Source organism: Leuciscus leuciscus (assembly GCF_965113295.1).
Source record: "Leuciscus leuciscus genome assembly, chromosome: 18".
Classification (NCBI taxonomy): domain Eukaryota; kingdom Metazoa; phylum Chordata; class Actinopteri; order Cypriniformes; family Leuciscidae; genus Leuciscus; species Leuciscus leuciscus.
In genome coordinates, this window is record NC_138742.1 from 4,981,988 (window position 1) to 4,996,144 (window position 14,157).

The 14,157-nt window shown below is 36.2% G+C and overlaps 1 protein-coding gene and 1 long non-coding RNA gene across 3 annotated transcripts; one reads left to right on the top strand and one right to left on the bottom strand.

Annotated features, from left to right (window-relative positions):
• Positions 1 to 279: 279 nt before the first annotated feature.
• Positions 280 to 12,072, bottom strand: LOC309480970 (uncharacterized protein). 2 transcript variants are annotated; one of them, XM_082145743.1, is made up of 5 exons: positions 11,966 to 12,072; positions 8,378 to 8,704; positions 3,770 to 3,912; positions 1,768 to 1,823; positions 280 to 1,633 (listed from the first exon to the last, which is right to left on the bottom strand). In XM_082145743.1, exons 2-5 carry the CDS (start codon positions 8,646 to 8,648, stop codon positions 1,525 to 1,527), a joined length of 579 nt encoding a protein of 192 aa, XP_082001869.1. In that variant the 5' UTR covers positions 8,649 to 8,704; positions 11,966 to 12,072; the 3' UTR covers positions 280 to 1,524. The 2 variants fall into 2 exon arrangements, with proteins under 2 accessions (XP_082001869.1, XP_082001868.1); XM_082145742.1 differs by lacking the exon at positions 11,966 to 12,072 and adding an exon at positions 10,627 to 11,084.
• Positions 1,805 to 2,330, top strand: LOC309481026. The gene is made up of 2 exons (XR_014199853.1): positions 1,805 to 1,927; positions 2,083 to 2,330. It is a non-coding gene; the product is annotated as an uncharacterized lncRNA (long non-coding RNA).
• Positions 12,073 to 14,157: the final 2,085 nt, after the last annotated feature.

The following is a 14,157-nucleotide window of genomic DNA, read 5'->3' on the forward strand; positions in this document are numbered from 1 at the left end:
AGAAGCTTTCGTTCATCAAACCTGCAATCTCAAAAATATAATAAAAGCTGTATAACTGTACTCAATACCAGCTTACAAGTTAAAATACAAATTCAATCTGTATTACTTCAAGTCAGATTTTTTTTTACCACATAAACAAATGTGTATTGCATCAATAAATGCGGTCATATTAACTGTACACTAAATAAATGAATGTGTATTATTTAACATTTATGATAGATTACTTAAGCAGTGAAGTGAAGTTTAACCAGACAGAAAACACCAGTCAACGCTGTGGAAAAGGGTTACAAAAAGCTATATTTATTCTGGAAATACAGCAATAGACAAATCATACAGTATCATCTGATCAACAGACAGCATGCATGACCACAGCATATTCCCTGATAACTTCATATTGCACACAAAACCAGAAAGCACTTGGGAAAATCTCTAGCTACAGTCTGACTGACTCCACGAGGCACTGGGGTTTAAAAAGACACACTTCTTCAATGTAAGGATAGTTGTGCTGAAGAAAAAGCTGCATCTGACAGTTCAGGTTCATCGGCTACATTCATTTAAGCTTGAGGACTTTATCCGACTGAAATATGATCGAAATAAGGGAGATCATGGCACAAAAATGTCAGTCGTCGGTACCAATAACAGTCAAATTTCACAGTTCTCTGAACCAATTTTGGTACCATTGCAAAAACACTTTTGACAATAAATTAGTTCATTTAAATGCTATAGATGACTATAAATAAATAAATACGATTAAAACTTTAGTATGTAGCCTTCAAATACGGTTCAGTTAATAAACACTGCGATAAACTAAAGAAAAGTTAGTAATAAGATGAAAATCAAAGTAACACGTTACAGGTAACAGAAGCAGCAGAAGGTCTACAGCACTTACACTTAATGCACAGATCCATTCAAACACATCTGGGTTTTTAGTCCCGGTCATCGATATGACTATCACTATGTGAAGTTGCAATTTAATTCGGTTGTCAGTCACTACAGAAAATTAGCAGTGTGTACTTATCTGCATAACAAATTAAACTTTAAATTATGAATGGGTTATATACAGAAAACAAGCAAAGAGCACAGCCTTTATAATCAATAAAGCTCATGTCACTTCAGTTCAGCCGCAGACTGAGTGAAAACTATATATAACAGAGTGAAAACTGTTATAATCCAATCTCTTATTTACATCGTGTTAGTTGGTTAACTTATAACAAGCGTGCAGAGCTCATGATTAACAGCCAATTCTGAATAACTTAAATACTTATCATTGGCCACTGCATTCACACACTGAACAAACAGGCATGATTCGCTACAACGCTGCAAAAACACACAACAAATATGAGTGTTTGAAAGCAGTCGTCTATCAGAGGGTGCCAGACTGATCTTTTTCAAATTAAACCAGATTTGTTCAAATCATATTTCATGTGATTCTCTTTGTTTGTTTTGCAGGTCGCACCTACTAAACATGATTGGATATGCACAAAGATTGGATTTGGACTGACAGTTTGATGAGGTTAAGGTGTTTTAAGACGCAAGAAGAGCTTCAGCATTTTCTCCACAACCGTTCATGGCGACGGCTACACAATCACTGCAATCGTTTTTCCTATTGTTGTTTTTTGTGGAGACACTGGATCTGGGAAAGAAAACAACAGAAAACTGTCCTTAGTGAGGCACAACATGGCAAGTTAAATATCCTACTTTATGGAAAAAGTCATGTGATGCAACACAAGACCTGAAAAGACAACAGAGAAGTGAAGATCTTCATACCTGGAGACAGCAGGAGTTTCTCTGGCTTCTTCTTCATCATCCGCTGTGTTACTCTTCTGCAAGTCAACACAAAAACACAATGTAAACCAAATAAAAGGTGCCGTTTACACAGTTGAAAACAATGGGGAAAACCATGCAGGAACATCTGCTATTCTGCACTGTAGATCTCTATTGGAACAATTCCATTCACTGTCTAAACTTGTTAAATCGTACAAATCAGAAACATGTATGTTAGTCAAGTCACCTTTATTTTTATAGAGCTTTATACAATAGACATTTTTTCAAAGCATCTTCACAATAATAAACAGGAGTAAGGGCTGGTTCACAGGACGCATGGTCTAGAGATGCGTTTTTTTAAAAGTTGAACTTATTTAACTTGAGTGCTGTGTTTTTAGTTTGTTTTAGTTTTCAGAATTAATTATGCAAATACATCAAAAATGTCAGATCCTATACCTACTAGGCTACTGAAAGAATCATAGATCCTCTTCTTAATATTATTAATTCATCACTGTCATTAGGATATGTGTCAAAAACCTTTAAACTGGCTGTTATTAAACCTCATAAAGAGGAAAAAAGAAAAAGAAAGAGGCTTAGAAAGCTCTACGTTTCACATTCATGATACCAACATTTCAATAGTCAGTACCAATACCAGTCAGATTCCACAGTTCTCTGAACCAGTTTTGGTATCATAGCAAAGACTATTGTAACTGTGTATTAAAATTATTATTTTTTCCATTTAACTACATTAGTCAACATTTGAAGTGGATCAAAACCTTTCAAAGTCATACATGAATTTTGAACAATACCCGTTCTTGTCTTAGGACAACTTTGATGAACTTCTTTGATCCACTTCAAATAATGACTACTGTATTTGAAAATAAAAACATTAATGAATTTAATGCAATTACAAATAAATAAAAAATAACAAAAATAATAACAAATAAATAATACATTAAAACTGTAGCCTTCAAATGTGTGTTTCCTGTACAACGATGTAACTCGCTGCTTCACTACTATAGTACGATGCATCGTTGAAGAAATCAAGTCACGACCGTTTCCCGAAACCATACTGTCGCAAAGTGGTCGTTCATGATGTAATGATGTCATTCTTTTAATGAATCTGTTAGAGATTGAATTAATGCTATATGTTTTGCTATAAATTATGGACATGCATCTGAGGACTATTTTTAACAAATTTTTCTCAGTTATTTTGCTTTATTTCCAGATTCAATCATAGTCTCGTTCTTACGTGCGATCGCACATGCGCACTCTTCAAAAACTACGCTTTAAATCTCTTGACGAACTAAAGGACGTGAATGACATCTGTATGTATTCTAAACTCAAGATCCAGATTGTACTAATGTCAGCTTGCTTATTTTGCTCAAGCGCGAGTTCTCAAAATTACCGACTTTGGTACCAAGTCAGTTCTGAAATTTGACAATGATTCCTAGATACTAATGTGACAATACCCCCTCTTTTATTAAGCGCTGTTAAATGGATACACCTCTGATTGGCCATTATGTTCACGCACTCAACATACATGTCTCTGATTGGCTTCAATGATCAACGCTTCAAAAACATGTGTTTGACGCTCTTCAGAGTGCTTACACGGATACACACGGGAGCGTTTGAAAACGGCGTCTATCAGCGGATCCGTCTATCAGGGAATATATTAGGGATCCGCTGATAGACGCCTGATTTTAAACACTTCTGTGTGTATCTGTGTAAGCACTCTATGAAGAGCGTCAAAGATGTCATTCAACAATTGTACTGTGCATGTGTTGAACTTGGCCATCCGAGGATGAACGTACTTTGAAATCGGTGCGGACACGACTGTGCGTGAGACGCGTCCAGATGTGGAAACTGAAGTATACCCGAGCCTTTAGTGATACAGAAGAGCTCAGGAGGACAACTAAACTATCCTGGGTTTAGCAGCGACTTTATTAGAACTGCAGTGCTGCTCATAACCATTGATAAAAGAATAAATGTAAGTAATACTTGCCCTCTTGTGTTTCCAGAAGCAAACGCACAAGATGATGATGATGATGACTGGAATTAAAGCATAAAGCCAGTGTAGGTCAGAGGAGCTGAGAGGTTTTTGGCTGATGGAGTGTGGAGGAGCTGGACTGGAGGAAACTGGAGCTTCTGTAAGAGACAACAAGAACAGAGACAATTAGAGGATTATAAACTGCAAACAACCTTTATCACTAAAACATTACTGACCAATCCTACTTCAGCAAATGTTACTATCAGACAAGCTTTTGCTCTTTACTAATCAAAGCCAAATGAGGATCTGTTTCAACAGGTACAAACGCAAATTATCCAAGAAATAATGCAACAGTGCAAGGCAAACAATATTTTTTCCTCCTTTTTCCAAATCTGTAAATTAGGGATGCGCCGATATTTTTTCCCGAAACCAATTCGATACCCATAACACGGAATATCGTCCAACACTAGGGCTGAAACGATTAGTCGACAATAAAAAATGGTCGACAAAATATCTTGTTGTCGAGTAGTCGTTTGATCTCACGTGACCTAATGTAAGGGCCTGCAATATCGCGATTTGACCGCTACGGCGCTGTAGCGCTAGAGTGTAATGCAGCCGTTACAAATGCTATTGCAGTAGAAGAAAACACAGCGCGAATTATGACGGAGTGCAAACGAATCCGAACTAGCAACGTGTGTGAAAGTTTTACAAAACTTCAAACCAAGAATGCTGTCGTGGCGGAACTTGCTTTTCACGGGAGCACAACATGCATGTTAATGCACTTAAAGAGGAAACAAGAGGAGCCGGTGAGAGGTGAATGTTCTCCAGCTGGAGCTAAATAACTAGCAGTAAATCTCTTTATTAGAGAATGCAATACTACTAATAATAGCAATAATATTAACAATAATAATATAATTACAGTAATGTGATGATTTATTTTTGCATAGAATAAAGCTTGATCGAGCTTAGGAGTCAGGGCTGTTTTTATTATTGTAACACTATTAGGTATTACGGTCTTATCACTTGCCTGTATTTTGTTCCATATTCATGAAGACTTACAAAAGGAGATGTTATGAAGAATGTCAGTTAGTTTTTCATACTGTAAATTAAAAGGTGAATGAGAGTGTCTCTGTCAGCTCAATTGTCATGTCAATTTTTATTTAATTTTATTCTTATAATAATTGTTTGCAGATTAAGTTTGTCTGTAATGCAGCTGATTAATTTTTGTATATTTTTTTCTATTGAAAGAGAACAGAATATTTAAACAATGCTTAGAGAGCATTTGTGTGTGATTTGAGTTGGACAGAAATCTGAACACTTAAAGAGAATGACCTGTTTAGTTGGCTCAAAGTTAATTAAAACCACCATTTCAAAAGCTGAAGTGATTTTCTTTTTTATATATATTATAGGCTAGTTAGAATCTGTATAACTCAGTGTTTTAACTAATTGAAAAAGCTGAATAATCGTTCCAAACTTATTGATTAGTTGGCGAAATAATCGACAATTAGTCGATTAATCGTTCTAATAATCGTTAGATTAATCGTGTCGATTATCAAAATAATCGTTTGTTGCAGCCCTATCCGACACAGATCAGATTTCCATTTCTTAGAATACCTTTACTTGTGTGTGTGTGTGTGTGTGTGTGTGTGTGTGTGTGTGTGTGTGTGTGTGTGTGTGTGTGTGTGTGTGTGTGTGTGTGTGTAACTGATGATCAATGTTTTATGTGTTAAACACAATCCACTAAATATCCACTATTATTATTATATTTCTCAGTAAAAGCACATACTCTACTTGTGCTGCATCAACGATTTGAGACAAATATAATGGAAAATAATGTGAGATATAAGTTTAGCAAACCTTGACTAAATTAGGTAACTTTTTTCCACATTTTTTAAATCCTGTGAATTTACGCACTGTATCGGATTTGGATCGGTTCCGTCTGACCGAAACCCGCTCCGGCAAAAATCGCATATACGGATACTGAATATCAGATCGGCGCATCCTTACTTCATGCTGTGGATCAAACAATGCGACACACACCTGAGTCTTTACATCATTAACAACGCCTAAATTGCTATCACTTACAATCTTTTTCAGGATTTTGTGAGAAACATTTAACCGTTTCAAGTAAATGTCAAGTAAGAATTTTAGTGAGTTTATTAGCCGTGTTTCCACTGTCGGGCCAACAGCTGCTATGCGTGATTATATCCATTATCCAGATATCCATTTAGATCCGCAGCCGATCATAAAATAAAGCTTCCTCTGTTTCTCTGACTGAAAATATAACTGTACTGGGAGAGAGTGCTAAAGCTCCTCAGGTCGTATTTTTGGTGGCATATTTGTAGAAATTATCATTCTTTCTAAATGTGATGTAAATGTCATGTAACTTCCAAATAAACAGAAACAGACGCGACTGTTCACATTTCTTTTGTGAAATAGACCTAACGGTAAACCACTTTATTTCTGTGTGACTAATGTGCAGTTTTGCCACAATTTAATTCATTATGACCAATGTATCACTTTTTATTGTAAACCTGTGGTAAAACATCAATGCTTGGGTGTTAAATATTCAAGGAAACAACAAAAATGGCAGCAAACGGCCGCTTTTATCATGTTTGTTGTGCGATCTCGCTGTTTCCAATGATTTCTTTCTGATTAGTTTTGTGATAAACTTCCATTTGTTGGTGAACTGATGGGTTAGTGTGAGGTTGTTCCAGAGAGGTGTGTTACGGGCGTGTTTTAGTGAAGCGCTGTGGAGCTTCTGGCCCGACAGTGGAAACACAGTGTGTTTTGGGTTCGTTGCGCCAGGCCTTTAGCCCGGCACGGCCCGTTTAAAGCCCTGGCTCGCACTGACCCGAGAGTGGAAACACAGCTAATAAGACTTTATGAAAACAGTTATGACCATTAATAATAGTCTCTCTCATAATCTTGATTCTAGTACATTACAGGCAAACAGATATATTTAGTAGGGGTGTTCGGTTCCGTTTTTTTTGGAGTCGACTCCGACTCCCGACTCCTAATTTTGGAGTCGGTGGAATCGACTCCTCGACTCCATTTACTTTGAATTAAAATAGGGTCAGGATTCAGAAGGTGCGTCTCAATATGCTTCCTCGTTTCTCGCTCGTATGTCCTACGACCCTGAAACCGATCGAGCTCCGCTCTCATGTAGGACATCTAAATTCTTTAATTCCACCGGGAGGGGGGCGAGGAACGAGGAGGCTTCCTGAGGAGTCAAGAGCGAGGATACAAATGTTTCCTATACTAAAATGTTTAATCAACTAAACCTTATAAATCCCCCTCCTTTTCACATCGCAGCTTCTTCAAATCATATTTAAGTGTGCAATATGTTAGTATTAATCATTAAACTTGTAAAAGCAGACTTGTTTTAGACAGTGTATTTATCTATTTATTTTGTATATTATTTTATATAATTTTAATGTAGTGAAGCTATGAACTTTAACTTAAGCATGTTTAACTTTATTTTTTAACTTTTTTTGTTTAACATTGAAAAATATTAGTTATATTATTACCAATAATAACTGTTGTTTAATAATAGTTTTTAATGCACTTGTCATTTAATAATAGAAAATGAACTTCATATAGAGTGAGTACATGCCATTTCACTAATGTTAATGTTCCATCCTCGCATCCTAAGGGGATGGAGGTAAGAGGAAAGGAAACAAGGATGCATATATAAGAATTGACAAGCACACAAAGCATTACATAGTTTTTGTTATACACTTAATTTACTCCCTTCAGTTTTCAGAAGTACAACACTAAACACTATACTCTTATTTACACAGCACTTGTCTTTTAATGTCTTATTTAGGGATAACCTACATGATTACATACATTACCTGGAAATTATAGATATCAAAGCTCTTCTGTAGAAAACGTCTAATTTTGTATACAAATAAGTAAAGGTCATTATTAAAATGTTATTAAATTATTAAAATCCATCTCATCTTGACTGGTGCTTGGCCGTTGAAGACTTGCGAGTTCTGTTCGATGAAACGCTTTCAAGTGTTTCCACATGCACGACGTTGAACTGTTGAATTTTAAACAACGTTTACAAATATCACAACGAACTTTAGTTTTGTCTTCGGTCTGGTTGAAATATTTCCACACGGTTGAGGTCGGGGTTGCCATTATAAGTTAACGTTACTGGATTCAAAAACAGTCATCACTCAACAGTATCACTCAATCAACCACCACTTACCAATTATGGGCATGTCCCACTCTCACCCTGAGGACTGGTACATGATTGGTTCGTAAAACCTACTGCAGTGTTTTGTGCCAATCACAACCAATTGACTGTATTGAACCACATCATGATTGATTGAGCCGCAAAACAGACCCAACAGAAAAAAACTATCTATACATTATTGTTCTTTGTTTTCCTGGCATCACTTATTTTTTCCTCTCATTTCTTTATCTTTTTGTTTTAATTTCCGTATCTTTACATTCATTATAATCTTTTCGTTATAATGAACTGTTGCTGTGTTGAACTTGAAAAAAACACTCGACACTGGGAGTCGATTCCGACACTAGGGCTAGTGAGAGTCGAGGAATCGACTCTTTTGGAGTCGACTCCCCATCTCTAATATTTAGTAATATACTCACGGTTTACAACAAGCGTAGCAGTCACATCAAACACCTGATTATCAGTGATGACTTGTGCTATATAGAGGCCTGAACTGGAGATGTTCACTTTCAGAAGAATCAAGGACACATTTCCTCCTTCAACTTGCAGATGTTGAGGTGTTTCGATGGGGTCACATTTGGTAACAGGTTCAGGGGAACAGTAATGTGCAAGCAAGCGTTTTCTCTTGCTTTCTCCTTCAAAAATGATTCTCGCGTCATCGACTCTCTCCAGTCCAGTTTCGAAGTGCATGGAAACATTTTGTCCTTCCGTTGCCTTGAACTTGGACCCAGCAACGTGCACAGCGACTGTTTAGAAAGAAAGACACAAAGAAGGAAATGATTTACTATACTTCAGAACAGTTTCCCAAGTTGTCTTATGTATTCCAACAGCCGTTAGCGAGTCATTTTACTACAGAAATATACTGCATGTTTGAAACCATAAAATGCCTAGATACTAAAGTGACTAGTTTTGTTCTTGCCGATAAAATGATTGCAAATCAGGATCACTGATAAGTCCTTCCACCTAGGATGTAACAAAATAACTAAAAATAATTTAGCTTGTTTGAGCTCCTGTCTCCTGTCCCACAACTCTTCAGTCCACAATTTTTACAAAGGAATTACAAAGGCTTCTTTAGAAAAAGTAAAATATTCATACAAAAATAATTTTAAGCGAAGCAATATAGCTTGAGAGAGGGCAAAATAACAAAAAAGTCCATATGTGGTTTATCAAAACAAAGCTGATCAAAGAACATGAAACAAACAAAAGGCATGTGGCTTCAACCTCTCACTTTCAAAAAAAATAAAAATAAAATAAAATAAAATAATAATAATAATAATAATAATGAAAGAAAATGGCACCCAAACCACAGTCTGTAAACCCAAATCATGAAATGGCAGACAAATGATGCAATACAGTTAAGTTAGCACCTCACAAACTACCACAATATCACATAATACTCCACAACACCACCAAAATGCTTATGTGTGTGTTCGTCTCCAGTTGTTTTTAAACGTAGTATCTGTATGCAGTGGTAGCCTAAATATTCTTATGTTTTTAAACATTTTGAAATGGTCTACAGCAACAAATGCTGCCTTTAGCCTAACTAATAAAATAAAAATACTACATACCAATATTGTAAAATTTAAAATTATTTATTTACATTGTCTGTGACATTTATTCATTATGTAGACTATTTATACCAAGAAATAATCTGAAACTACTGCAGTTGTATACCATTTTATTTTTCTTTCAACTTTATTAGACTGTAGATAAAAAATAAATAAGAAAAATCAAATGTTATGATGATATTGTTTACATGAAAAATTCGATTTTTTTTTGAGGAAAAAAGAAAACTAGTAAAAGAACTATGAACGAAGAATGTATTATAATGCATTTAAACTATTTGCAAATAATATTTTGTTTTACTGAAAGGCTTCCAGGAAAGCCAGATTGCCACATTTATTAAATTAATTCTCAATATGCTTAAATGGCTCTGATAATATTTCTTGTCTAGTCACATTCAGTTACAACTTACATGAATCAAATGACACTTCAAACACAAAATTTGACTAAAAAGTAAAGTAGTTTCCATATTATTGTTCGTCGGTGTCAAATATTGAATATTTTAGCTACTTACATCTTACACAGACTTTCAATTGAAGTGTCAGTCTGGAATGCTGTGAATAGTAGCCTACCTTCTTTGAGTTGATTTGATCTCAAAGATATTGACATTGACAAGCAGTTTATTTACAGAGCAGTGTGTGTAATGTATTGAGTAGCAGAGCACAATCAAGAATATCAAATATTATGAGGAACTGTTTTACTGTCACGAAATGCAGTAAAATGTAATAGCATTCAGCATTTCCTGTCACGAATCTATGTTTCCTGTGACTGTCACCAAATCAAATAATGTTACCATTAAGTTTCTAATGTTTTAAAGGAACGCGTGTAGCGAACTTCCATTTAACAGCGCGCCTTCTGTTTTTATGCACACGCGGGTCACTTTAGTAAAAAATGCACCGTGAAAACATCAGGATGGTCACTCACTATGTTCCCTTCACAGAGATTCTGAAGCATGAAAAAAACCACACACAAAAAACACGAGCCTAACGTTACTCGGTCGAGTGGTACACAACACCGGTAACGTCGGAGCTTATCGGTACTAAGGTCTTATTTAGCACTTTTCGGATCCATTCCCTATGATGTCCACAGAGAACTGCCCACCTACCTGTAGTAGCGATGAAGAGCCCGACTACAGTGATCATCTTTTGTAAAAGAAAAAACAACAACCTTCGAAACATAAGGCCAAACATTTACTTCAGTGTTGAAGCAAACGCTAGCGATGCGAATCGCGTACAGTCCTATTTGGGTGCGTTTACTTTACAGCTTAAAGATAACAATGGCGCGTGCTGGTCTCACTCTGCCACTGACTGAAAGACTGCTGAAAGAAAGGTTGAGAATGACGCGCAACGCGTCATAATCTGAAGACCGCGCCGACCAAGGGGGAAATCAAACCAACCGTCTCCATTGACTTTGCATTGCGAGAGGCTTCCTCCTTGTCATTTCTTGCTTCTAAGAAAAGACAGAATAATGCCTAAAAGCTGCTGTGTGACAAGGTGTACAGCAAACAAGCTAAGAAACCCAGAAATAAGTTTTCATAAGCTGTCGACCCCCAAAAACGAGCGTTTGAGGACGTTTGGTTGTTGCTTTTTTTTAAAGCAACAACCAAATATTAATTACGAATTCTGCCCGACAACCTAATTTTATAGTCGAGTCTAAGTTCAGTGATGGCAATTTCAAAACACTGCTTCATGAAGCTTAGAAACGTTTAACGAATCTTTTGCGATGATCTCGGTCAACACATGAATCACACCTTACTGCAGTACACGAGATCCAGGGGGCGGAGTTGGATCCAGATCTAAGGGGTGGAGATGGGTAGGTTTAGGGGTGGGTTTGGGGATCAGGGGGTGGAGATGGGTAGGTGGGAGGAGTTGGATCTGGATCCAATGAATCATGAGGACTCAAATGAGTCTCTGTAGGTTTTACCTGATCTCTGATAAATGTTATACATTTGTAGACATTTTAATTAGACATTAGTATAATTAAAATGAATAATGGTAGTTCATATTCTCTTATTGGCCTGTTTAGCTGAGCCAATCATAGAACAAACAAAACAAACCCTGACATTTGATAAAAGAACATATGGGCACTTGATAATCTTATTAGACGATTAGATAATTGCATTTTAAAGGTTTTACTTTCAATATATATATATATATATATATATATATATATATATAATTGCAAAAGATCTGTAAAAGGTGTTTTTATGCATACAAAGTCCAATATGCATGTTTGGCCCGGGTTTAAATTATTATCTATCTAAATTCCGAGTTATAAAATAAATGCTCTTTTATATTACTTTAAAACGTCATGGTATTCTATTTGTTAACGCAATGTGTTAATTGTTAAATATGCAGTATGTTAGTCTAACATATACAGTCTAGGTTATACTAGGTATCTAATTAACAGATTCATACTCTCGGATGTGAATATATTTTACTTACTTGAGACTGCGAGGAAGGTTGGAAAACCAGCTCATCGTTTCTGTTCTTGCGAAATGGCGGACTTACCCAGACTCACAGCCTCGTTTCTTTACCATATAACAGCTTTTGAGCACCTCCCTCTCAATAAACTGACGCATTGATTGGCTGCTTGGGTGAACTTACTTTCTTTTTCTTCTTTCTGCTCGGCGAACTGCCTGTGAGCGAGCGGAAGTGTGTGTTTTTGGTGTTTTAACTTTTAACAGTCTGTGGTTTGGCAATTTGGTAGCCGGAACAAGTTCCCTTTGTGGGTGATGTGACTCACAAGACCAATCACAGGTGCTTGTGTTGTCAAACTTATATTGACAGGCTTTCTAGCCTACTCTTTGGTGTTATACACACATAGCAATGAACGTTACTGTGTATGCATTTTAAACATGGCCATAGGAAATGTCACTGTGGAGCATGATTAAAAAGATGAAAATGCAATAAGTGACAAAGAGAAAGCAGTAATGTTCTGAAAATAGTTTTTTTTTTTTTTTTTAAAGAAAAAGTTCAGATTAGCCTACTTGACAAAGTAGAATGAGGAAATTAGGGAGTGTCAGCGTTACTGAAGAACAGGCGACAGGAAGTATGGAGCCAGATCAGTCTCATTTATAATCCACGCAAAAAACATGATTCAAACAGCCAATTTCACATACACAAATATGAAATGAGAAGCACCCAATCGCAAGATCGCTGAAGAACTCATACTGAGAAACAGCCTTTGTTATGTCACTGTTTCGAAATTACAATGGTTCACCGTTGGGGGGGCGATGATCTCTGTGAACACATGAATCATGCATAGCCTACTCACTGAGAAACATTGAACAAGTGTCTATGGGTTTTACCCTTTTACAGTCTATGGTTTTACCTGATCTCTGATCGGGTTTTAACATTTGTGGACGTTTTAATAAGACATTTGTATAGTTAAAATGAATAATAGTAGTTAATAGTCTCTTATTGGCTTGTTAAGATGAGCCATCATGGAACAAACAAAGCCCTGAAAATGTATAAAAGCACATATTATACAGACACTTGATATTTAATCTTATTAGATTATTAGTTAATTGCATTGGAGTTTAAACATTTGTGGACGTTTTAATAAGACATTTGTATAGTTAAAATGAATAATAGTAGTTAATAGTCTCTTATTGGCTTGTTAAGATGAGCCATCCATGGAACAAACAAAGCCCTGAAAATGTATTAAAGCACATATTATACAGACACTTGATATTTAATCTTATTAGATTATTAGTTAATTGCATTGGACATATTTTGCTTTCAATAAAGCATTTGCTATAGGTTTGTAAAGGTGTTTTTATGCATGTTTGACCCGAGTGTGTGTTGCATTACACTGTTCTGACCAGCAGGGGTCGCCATCGTGTGGCGTTTCGAACACTTCGAAACAGTGAATCATTTTGTGAAGCAATTGATTCAATTGATTAGAATCTTTTTCTGTCATCACTAATTTGAAACCAAAAAGGCGGTTATAAAGAACCCAAAACTGTAACACAAAGAACCATTTCAGAATATAAAGGGTTCTTCAGGACAATATGTTTGTAAATATAACTGTTACTACTTGTAAAGAAACATCTTGCACACTGGGCACCTTGAAATGAATTCAAGTGAGGTTTACACTCGAGGTAGAGATTACGCCAGCTGTAGTTTGGATCTGATTACGACCCCTATACGATCAGTCTTCTTAGCCTTGGGAGAGGGAAGTGTTCATAATTAATGAATGTATTTATGAACTGTATGACGGGCAACGGGTGAGGGAGGATAGTGAACAGAGAAACATGCCTTATCTGTGTTCACTGTGTGCTGTGTAGGCTGGTGTGCTGCTTTAAGTGCACATTTTGATGTATTGAGCAGTGTTGGCGACGCATTACAGGTAACTTGGGTTATGTAATCAAATTACTTTATTCAAGTAGGCTAACTAGTAAAGTTGCACATTACTTTTTAAATTTACAACAAAATATCTGAGTTACTTTTTGAAATTAGTAGCTCAAGTTAGGCTACATTGTTTTCCCATTTATTGACAGACACATGTCCCAATGTTGACAAAAACCGTAAGTGCAGAGGCGTTGTGTGTGAAAATGATGGTTATTGTAGTTCTAGACTAATGTGCATTTATTCATCTAACTTGCTCAAAAACAGATTCAGCATTCCTCAAA

What these genes read in the sequence shown, in the direction of transcription:
- LOC309480970 (XM_082145742.1), bottom strand. Translation starts at nt 10,711, where the DNA reads ATGTTTGGCCTTATGTTTCGAAGGTTGTTGTTTTTTCTTTTACAAAAG. An exon ending in GCTCTTCATCGCTACTACAG is followed by an intron (nt 8,705 to 10,626) that starts GTAGGTGGGCAG and finishes CTTTCTAAACAG; the next exon opens with TCGCTGTGCACGTTGCTGGG. An exon ending in GAAACTCCTGCTGTCTCCAG is followed by an intron (nt 1,634 to 1,767) that starts GTATGAAGATCT and finishes TTTCTTTCCCAG; the next exon opens with ATCCAGTGTCTCCACAAAAA.